The sequence below is a fragment of the Sander lucioperca genome, chromosome 21, assembly GCF_008315115.2.
Source record: "Sander lucioperca isolate FBNREF2018 chromosome 21, SLUC_FBN_1.2, whole genome shotgun sequence".
NCBI lineage: Eukaryota > Metazoa > Chordata > Actinopteri > Perciformes > Percidae > Sander > Sander lucioperca.
In genome coordinates this window covers 27,627,892-27,637,257 of record NC_050193.1, presented here as the reverse complement: position 1 = coordinate 27,637,257, position 9,366 = coordinate 27,627,892, and the positions used below count along the sequence as shown (strand labels likewise).

General features: G+C 39.8%; 1 protein-coding gene across 3 annotated transcripts; it reads right to left on the bottom strand.

Annotated features, from left to right (window-relative positions):
- Positions 1–322: 322 nt before the first annotated feature.
- Positions 323–7,967, bottom strand: hmox1a (heme oxygenase 1a). Of its 3 annotated transcripts, none has more exons than XM_031321015.2 (6): positions 7,864–7,967; positions 7,611–7,669; positions 6,225–6,336; positions 5,297–5,512; positions 3,386–3,658; positions 323–910 (listed from the first exon to the last, which is right to left on the bottom strand). In XM_031321015.2, the coding sequence occupies exons 2-6, from the start codon at positions 7,658–7,660 to the stop codon at positions 743–745; spliced, it is 819 nt and encodes a 272-aa protein (XP_031176875.1). In that variant the 5' UTR covers positions 7,661–7,669; positions 7,864–7,967; the 3' UTR covers positions 323–742. The 3 variants fall into 3 exon arrangements, with proteins under 3 accessions (XP_031176875.1, XP_035852584.1, XP_031176876.1); XM_035996691.1 differs by having other exon boundaries at positions 7,855–7,935; XM_031321016.2 differs by having other exon boundaries at positions 7,860–7,903.
- Positions 7,968–9,366: the final 1,399 nt, after the last annotated feature.

Sequence of the window (9,366 nt, the reverse complement as noted above, 5' to 3'; positions counted from 1 at the left end):
TTTGGACACACCAACGTTTCTCCGCCTGATTGGGTCACGACGTCTCGTTCTCTGAGACTAAGCTACTAACATCACCGTGGCAACTACCAGCATTGGGCGGAGTCTCCTGTCCCAGTATACCAGCATGTTGAGAGATATTTTGGTTTGGGCCTGTTAGTTTGAACAGAGATTAGTTCTTCTGCTGGAGATAAAAACACGTGTGTGTGTGTGTGTGTGTGTGTGTGTGTGTGTGTGTGTGTGTGTGTGTGTGTGACGTTTGGCTCCAAACTCTGCTGAAATATGAAACATGTAAATGTAGCCTCAGTAAGATCTGGATTTTATGGCAGAATGTATACTATAACGATGAAAAACTCACATAAAGATGTTAAGTTTCCACATGATGTGTAAAGAATAAAAGTATGTGAAATCACTCAGATTAGGACTTGTTTTCAGATCTTTTTTTTTACGGTTTACAGATTGTTTAATGAAGTTCATAAAAATGACAAGTGGAGAATCACGTTCCAGCTGTGATTTGATAGTTTATAGACGAGTCACAAATGTCAGTCTTGATTTTTTTATTTGATGTCGAACAATCAACGGCATGTTTTGAAAGAAGAAAAGAGAAAAAAAAATAAAACTCAAACACATCTATCATCTATCACTATCTCATTTCACCAAAGAACAAAGAGGTTACGGATTTCCATAAATTGTGAAAAGTGATAAGCCAAATGCTATTTGTGCATATAAATGACTTAAGTAAAGTCTAAAAGGCGTAGATGCCCATTCCAATCGTGGTCAGTGCCACACATAATCCCACGGTGAACTGCATGATTGGTGTTGATGGAAACAAGCCCGTTTTGACCACGTTGCCCTCTGATTGGTCGGCTGTTTCTGTCGAGACGCTCAACATTTTCTGCAAGTCATCAAAAACCTGAAGGGAAAGACATACACATGTATCAGCCTGTTGACAGATTCGATTCCTCTTTTTTTATTCCCTAGTATCACTTTCACAGTAATTCTGGACACTTATTAGTCACTGACACCACATGTTGTGACACTAAACTTGATCATTTAATAAGGGTTAGTATCTTTTTATTTAACACGAGTACTCATTGACTTTTGGAAAGATGTTGCACTTATTGAGCAGTGAAACGGTTCAACCAATCACTAGTTAAAACACCTCCAACTGTGACATTTCCCTTCATACTTTTATACTTTCTGGTTAAATTCCCCTTAACCCATCTGTTGCCAAATTTTCTTTGGGGCGGGGGTATTTCTGCCTTCATTGGATAGGAAAGCTGAGATATGAAAGGGACATGCAGGATGAAGAAATGCAGGAGAACCGTCACAGGTCAGACTCAAACCCTGGACCTTCTGCGTTGAGGATTAAACCTCTGCACATGTGCACCCGCTCTACCAGCTGAGCTAACCGGCCACATCCTCGGGGTCAAATCTGACCCATTTTCAAAAAGTTTCTATATCAGAAATTTGGGTTTCTTTTAATCAAATTTTCAAAAAAAAAAAGTAACGGATGGTTCACTACAACGCTCTTCACAAGTCAACTAAATGATACGTTCACTACTTTTATTGAATTTGGGTGTTTTATTCAATTTAATAGATCATTGCCACTGTCGCACTTACGCATTCATGCTTGCTCTTGGGGGAATCACTGGAATTGTTGGGTCCTTGTAAATTATAGAGTGTGGTCTAGACCTACTCTATCTGTAAAGTGTCCTGAGATAATTCCTGTTATGATTTGACACTATAAATAAAATTGAATTGAATTGAATTGAATTGAATTAAAAGAACGTTGAAAAAACACAAAAATGTCAAAAGGTGCGGAAAAAAATCGACAAGACATCGGGAAAAGTGGCAAAAACCTCTGGGTTTAAGCGACAAAAGTGTTGAAAGAAACGACCAGACCAAAAAGTTGCCTGGTCGACGGAAGACAACACAAGGGTTAAAATAAATAGTTTAAAACCTATTCAGATGTTGGCTGAGTGAGTAGAAAAGAGAGTTCTCTGCACTTCTGCAAACCACAACAAGACCATGTCAGGTAAAAAGATGGCTGGTGCAACACAGATGTCTTCTTACTTTATAGTTTATTTTTATGTTTTAAGGTGCATACAGTGACTAATGTTTCGACGTAAGGTTACATCTTCATCAGAGTCCTTGACGTGAGTTCAGAGGGGGCCAAAGTGTGCGTGTCATTAAAAAAATAAGACGAGGAGTTGCAAAACGCAACGTGCAAAATAATCGTTTATTTTTTCAATTTTGTGATCGTTAGCAGCGGTGGAATGTAAATAAGTACATCTACTCCAGTACTGTACTTAAGTCCAAATGTTGAGGTACTTGTATTTTACTTGGGTCTTTTCATGCCACTTTCTACTTCTACTCCGCTACATTTCAGAGAGAAATATTGTACTTTTTACTCCACTACATTCATCTGTTACAGCTTTAGTTACTAGTTACTTTACACATTAAGATTACTGCTCACAGAACACATGAAGTTTATAAAATCTGATGTTTTATTCTAAATCAAAACTAGCCAACAGTAGGTTACACTTTACTTGAAGGTATCTACATAAGAGTGACATGACACTGTCATGACACTGACATAACTGAGTTATGGTTAGGGTTAGGGTTAGAGTTCATGTGTCATGTCACTCTTATGTAGATACCTTCAAGTAAAGTGTTACCCAACAATATAACGGCCTACAAGTCACGCTGAGATGATAAGACCATTACACACACAACTGGTTGGATCCTTTACACTTTCTACACTGCATTGAGTACTTTTACTTTGAATACTTCAAGTACATGTCCCTGATGATACTTACATACTTTAACTTAAGTAACATTTATAATGCAGGACTTTTACTTGTAACAGAGTATTTTTACAGTGTGTATTACAGTGTTGTCTTCCCGTCAACAATGAAAACAAACATTTTTGTTGTCCCTATCTCAAGATTTTAGCTGCTTTTCTTCAAAAAAAATTTTTTTCAACGTTTGGGTCACTTTTTTCAAAATTGATATCTCTTTATCTGACGTTTTGTCGCCTTTTTTCCAACGTTTTGTCACTTTTTCAATGTTTTGGGAGCTTTTTTTTGACGTTTTTTTTTCCGGTGTTTTAGACAGGTTTTTTTCATCGTTTTTGTTGCTTTTCCCAACATTTTGTCCAGTTATTTTTTTTCTTTTTACATTTCCAGTGCTTATTTCGACATCCCATATTTTCTAATATTAACAAACTTTGAAAACTGGTCAGATTTGACCCAAGATCAACATGAGGGTTAAGATAATGATCTGAATACTTCCACCGCCGATCGATAGGAAATCGAAATCGCAGTCAAACTCCGATTGACAGCGCAGCCCCGGTGCAGAGTAAACCTGCTCCTCCTCTCCTCACCTGGATGTTGAACTCGAAGGCGGTGACGGCCTCCTCCAGCAGCGCCGCCCGCTCCTCCTCCGTCAGCTCCACGCTGTTCATGCGGCTCCTGTACAGCTGCTTGAAGCGGTTGGGGCTGCTCACTCCGGGGAAGGAGAAGAACGAAAGCCCGTCGGGGGTGCTCAGCCCAAGAGATTTCTGGGTAATCTTCCCCAGCACTTGACCGCCTGATAGGTCGCCAAGGTAGCGAGTGTAGGCGTGGGGCAACAGCAGCTCTGGGCTCTCCTCGCCAATCTGAAAAATAGACACATATCCGGCTGTTATTTCACAACATTTCCCCTGAATCAGGGCCGCACAATACAGTATATCGTCACACAAACGCTCCCCCTCATGTCAAAAAAGTTTCAACAAAACCTATACTGCAACATTTCACTTTTGATGTATTCATTCTAAGGATGCACCGAATCCAGACTTTTGGGGTTCGGCCGAATACCGAATCCACTAGTTGAGATTCTGCTGAATCCTCGTCCCATCCTCAGTCCATGAACACAGTAAACTCATTAATGAAGTAAACAGTGACTGTCCTTCCTTTGTCGTACCTGAAGTTGCTGCATTTTGGCTGCTGTCTGTAGATTCCTTCATCACAACTCGTATTCTTCCAGATGTTTCATACCAGATGTTGTAACAGCGGTGATGTTGTGTATAGTTTAGGGTCCTCGCCACCACCAGACTAATCAGCATTGCAGATTGAACATGTAGCTGGACTTGAATGGCCTTCTTTTGACTGAAAGTTCTGCCAAACTACACTTTTTCTGCTCACCAGTTCCATTTCCACTTTCTCACAGCCTACTGCATTGAACGCTCCACCTACGTAAACACCTTCCTGTAATTAACGGCGCCGTCATTACGGCGACCAGTGTAGCGCGCGTAGTGCAGGCGGAGGGTTCGGTGGGAAAAAATTCTAAGGTTCAGCAGAAACCCAACCCCGTCAAAAAGCCCAATATTTGGCTGAATCCGAAGCTGAATCCTGGATTCGGTGCATTCCTAATTAATTCACAAAGCTAGTATTGTTCGTGCCGGTGTCCGACTGGCGTTGCTACAACAGCACAAAATAGTATTACCGTAAAACTAACTAAACTAATTCCTCTTAAAAAGTGCAGAATTAGGGCTGCACAATACATCAGGTTTTTTTTCATCATCATCGTTATATCAACAGGGGCAGTAAACGCATCACGAAAGACACTCCGAGATTTCTTGTGTTAGTTGAAAAAAAATATCAGTAGAAAAAATAGCTGTCATTCTTTTTTTTTAGTGGTGCCTTTTATATTCAATTCAATGTTCAATTTGTTCAGTAAAAGAATGATGGAAATGATTTCCCTTCATTTGTTTTAACTTCAACAATTTGTTGTATTTTAGCAGAACTGAGTACATTTTAAAACATGTTGTTTTATCGCAAGTTATGTCGATGTCGCGACATTCAACAACGTTGTCGCATGTTTTCCTCATATCGTGCAGCCCTACCCTGAATATTACCATCAGTGTCGTAACGTAACAAAGTACAAATACTTCTTTACTCTAGGCCTACTTAAGTAGAATTTTCATACATCTTTACTTTACTTTATTTATATTTCTGGAAACTTTTACTTTTACTCCAATACATTTCCCCCAAGCGTCTCCTTTACTCCTTACTTGCAAGAAATGTTGTACGTCGGAGTGAAAAACTCTTTCTCACAAAAAAAAAATTAAAATCCGTTTCTGTTTTTCTCTTTGTTGATGTCAGGTGTGGGAACCCTGATTGTCATGCTTCACTATAAGGGTGTTCAGAGACGTTAACTTCTACCAAAGTCACTTTCTGGTAAAATACTTGTACTTTTACTAACTACTACTAAGTATTGCTTTCAAAGACTTTATACAAGACCTCTCTCCACTCACCTTTCGTAGTCTCTGTTCATATCGGAGTGTGGCTGCGGGAACAACGACCTTCTTCCTCCAGTCCAAACCCAAGAAATGCTCCAGATCTTTTTCTAACGCTTCCAGACGGGCGAGTTCCTGCGGGAAGTATATCGGTGCAACAGCTGGATGGGAGGAATTCCTGTCCAGCTCCTCTTCTAGCGCTTTGTAGATCATGTAGAGGGAACACAACAGGGCCTGACGGAAGCATAAAGATTATTAGTATTATTTCATTTTTTATTGAATGCTTTCAAATACAAAACAGGCAATTTTATATCTCTTAATTCTCTCAAATTTTACAAATAATCCCAAGCACCATAGAAATAAAATTTAGAAAATAACACAAATGATAAATAAAACAATAAGAAAACCATATGTGCCCTGCAGTGCCCTGCTACGTCCTGCTACGTCTTGCTACGTCCTGCTACGCCCTGTAACGCCCTGCAGTGCCCTGCTACGTCCTGCTACGTCATGCTACGTCTTGCTACGTCCTGCTACGCCCTGCTACGTCCTGCTACGTCCTGCTATGCCCTGCAGTGCTCTGCTATGCCCTGTAATACCCTGCAGTGCCCTGCTACATCCTGCTACGTCATGATACGTCATGATACGTCCTGCTACGCCCTGTAACGCCCTGCTATGCCCTGCTATGCCCTGCTATGCCATGAACAACAAAAATATGGTGTTTTTTAAAAATTAAACCATAAAAAAACCTATTCTGGTACAACCTGTAAATACAATTATGAACCTGAAAATGAGCATAATATGAGCACCTTCATTTTTAAAAGGCAAGCATAAGCATAAAGATCCATTTTTTTTCAGGACATTTTAAACATAAAGGAACAGAGAGGTTAGCTTATTTCTTTGAGCCCATACATGTGTTAAATAATGAGTTAGTTATAGCGAACCGTACCTTGTACTGTGGCAGGGTGATCTGTCCCCTCTGGTAACTCAGCATCAGCTGTGTGTTTTCAGCTTGGATGTGAATTTGCTGAGTGACGGCTTTCAGCTGCTCTGACAGATCCCTGAGCGCCAGAACACAAAAAAAAAGGACAAGATGAGTAGACGGCAACACGCACACCACTTGCTTGGTCTCCCTTTGTGGTGCAGGGAATTAAATCCTCAGAAGATCCAGTTCAAAAAGAAAGGGAATGAAATTCCGGCACACACACAAAATTCTTAACCCTCCTGTTGTCTTCCCGTCGACCATTAACTTTTTGTCCGTCCGGGTCTAAATTGAAAATGATTTTTATTTGGTGCTTTTTCCATCGTTTTAGTATGTTTTGATGCTGTTTTAAAAAATGTTGTCACTTTTTTCCATGCTTTTTTTTTAAATTCATGGTCAACAAACCTAATTTAAATGACATTCTACCTATTTTTTGAGTTAAAAAGGCAGAAATGATGTGGCCGGTTAGCTCAGTTGGTATGTGCCGAGGGTTGTTCCTCGACACAGAAGGTCCAGGGTTCGAATCTGACCTGTGATGGTTTTCCTGCATGTCTTCTCCCCTGTCTCTCAGCTTTCCTATCCAATAAAGGCTGAAATGTCCCCAAAAAAGAGCAGAAATGATGAATTCTTTTGACTAATAGTTAAAGTCAGAGGATGTTGAGAGAATCACAGACTGGTTTATGTTAACGTTCAGTCAGGATACTGTTTTAAAACCCTTTACACATTTTTTTGAAATGCTATAAAATTGAATAAAACACCCAAAATTCAATGGAAGTAATTATTAATTTTACCTGCGAAGAACGTTGTATGGCTTCCATACAACGCACATATGCATCCAAGTTAAGTTTGGGCAATTTGGATGAAAGAAACACATATTTCTGATATAAAAAAATTTGAAAACGGGTCAAATTGGACCCGAGGACAACACAAAATTCTTAATAATCACATATGTACATACAGTACAATGTAGTGACATTTTATTTCTGAATTCTTAACCCATCCTGAGTATTAAAAGCAGACGGCTATTTTATACAGCATCCGGGGAGCAACTTAGGGTTCTGTGTCTTGCTCAGAGACACTTTGACATTTGGCCCGGAGAAGCCTGGGATTGAACCGCCAACCTTGTGGTTGTGGATACCACTCTACCTCCGAGCCACAAGCCACCCCACACTCTCCCCTAAGTGTGTGCAGGAGTTTTCTTTTCTTTTTTAAATAGAACACAAAAAGGACACAATATCAGAAGGAACTACTGTATAAAAGCATAAAAATCACATCCTAAAAAAAACAACATTTAACTTTAAAATCAAACAGTTCAGTATCAATAAAATGTTCTTTTTAAATAAATTGTCACACCTGCCAACATCCCCTGTGTCGTCTTTCCTTGCACTCTTCATGGTCTCCATCTACGCAGACTGTAATGAATGTTTTAACGGTTAAATCAAACACTTTCAATATGAATAACAATGCATTTAACAATTTTTCACCTTTTATATTTTACAGACAAGTCATTAAGAACAAGTTCTTATTTACAATGGCAGCCTGACAAGCGACAAAGCCACTTAGGGGAAGGGAAGGAGGTCAAATAAAATGTCTATAACTTACACACCTGTGGTAAGCTGAAGTCACGGCTTGTTCCTGTGAGAGTTGCCCGTCCGCTGAGTAAACGCTCCTCTGTGTTCTCACAGCTCGCTCCTGCCTCTTTATACAGCCCTGATGTGTGCTGTGGCTGCTGAGTCAAAGGGGAAGTGTGACTGCTGACTCACGTTACATAACACGCTGCTGCCGAGGCTTAAACATGACTGAGCAGATGTTTGAACATGATGGGGGAATCTGAATAACATGATAAGGCAGAAATCAAAAGCTCAAGGTGCTTTACAGCAGTGTTGTGCTCGTTCTGCTTAAAGAAAACTCAAAAGGGGAAATTCAGATACTCTTCTGACGTACAACTGTTTTGTGGATTGTTGATTTAACCGTTGTCAGATATAAATGGATAAATGCACATGGAGCCAGAGTGTGTGACACTTTCACCTCTACTTCCAGTGATCAGCACCTCACGACAGCGTTGTGTTATAATCACGTGTCAAACTCAAGTACTGCCATCTTCATTAATAATAATAATAATAATAATAATTTATACTTTATTAATCCCGCAAGGGGAAATTACAATGTTTTCACTCTGTTGTTATTACACACATTACACACAGGCCTGAATTACACACACACATGCTCAGTACCTACACATGCACTAATGGAGAGAATGTTTTTGTACGTTGGAGTGAAAGATTCTTCCCCACAAAAAATGAAAATTATGTTTCTATTTTTTCAATGTCAGATTTTGAATTTGCTGTTTAAGAAGGTGTTGACACCCTGAAAATTATGCTTCACTATAAGGAAGCCACAATAAACTGAGTAATGACATTTTTTTTTACTTTTACTTCTAAAAAAAAAAAGTGCATTTAATATAAAAATCACTTTTGATACTTAAGTACAGTAAATATCAAATACTTTAAAGTGCCCATATTATGAAAAAAATCTCTTTTTCTGGGATTTGGGGAGTTCTTTTGTGTCTCTGGTGCTTCCACACACATACAAACTTTGAAAAAAAAATCCATCCACGCTGTTTAGAGTGAGATACGGTTTCTGAATGTGTCCTGCCTTCAGTCTCTGGGTGAGCTGGTCAAAATCGGCACGGCTTGTGACGTCACAAGCCGAAACGAGCAGGCTAACCGCAACCATTAGCTCGTAGCGTTAGCATGCTAACGCTATGGCTAACGCTAGCATGCTAACGCTAACATGCTACCTCGTTCTCAATAGCAAAGCACTGCTACAACACACACAAGTTCACCATAATCTACAAAGAACTACTTCCATGTGCGCCCTCATTTAGAAGTCTCCCAGCTAATCCTGCCTTGTAACTGACCCAAGTTGTAGAAACAGCCTTTCTTTTACTGTCTATGGAGCTAGCTAGCTGACATGATCTACATCTGAGCTACTGAGCATGTGCAGTGCAATCAAAGATAGTACAGAAGAAGAAGAAGAAAAGAGGTCTCACTCTGTAGCTAAAACAGAGACCAGCTGAAAAGAGGAGCTGCAGCAGTGAGAGAGAGCG

Bases quoted from the DNA above. Each gene is read 5' to 3' on its own strand.
- hmox1a (XM_031321015.2), bottom strand. From the start codon at position 7,660: ATGGAGACCATGAAGAGTGCAAGGAAAGACGACACAGGGGATGTTGGC. The intron at 6,337-7,610 runs GTGTGACAATTT...TCTGGCGCTCAG, and splicing joins GACACAGGGGATGTTGGCAG to GGATCTGTCAGAGCAGCTGA. The intron at 3,659-5,296 runs GTGAGTGGAGAG...TCTATTTTTCAG, and splicing joins ATGAACAGAGACTACGAAAG to ATTGGCGAGGAGAGCCCAGA.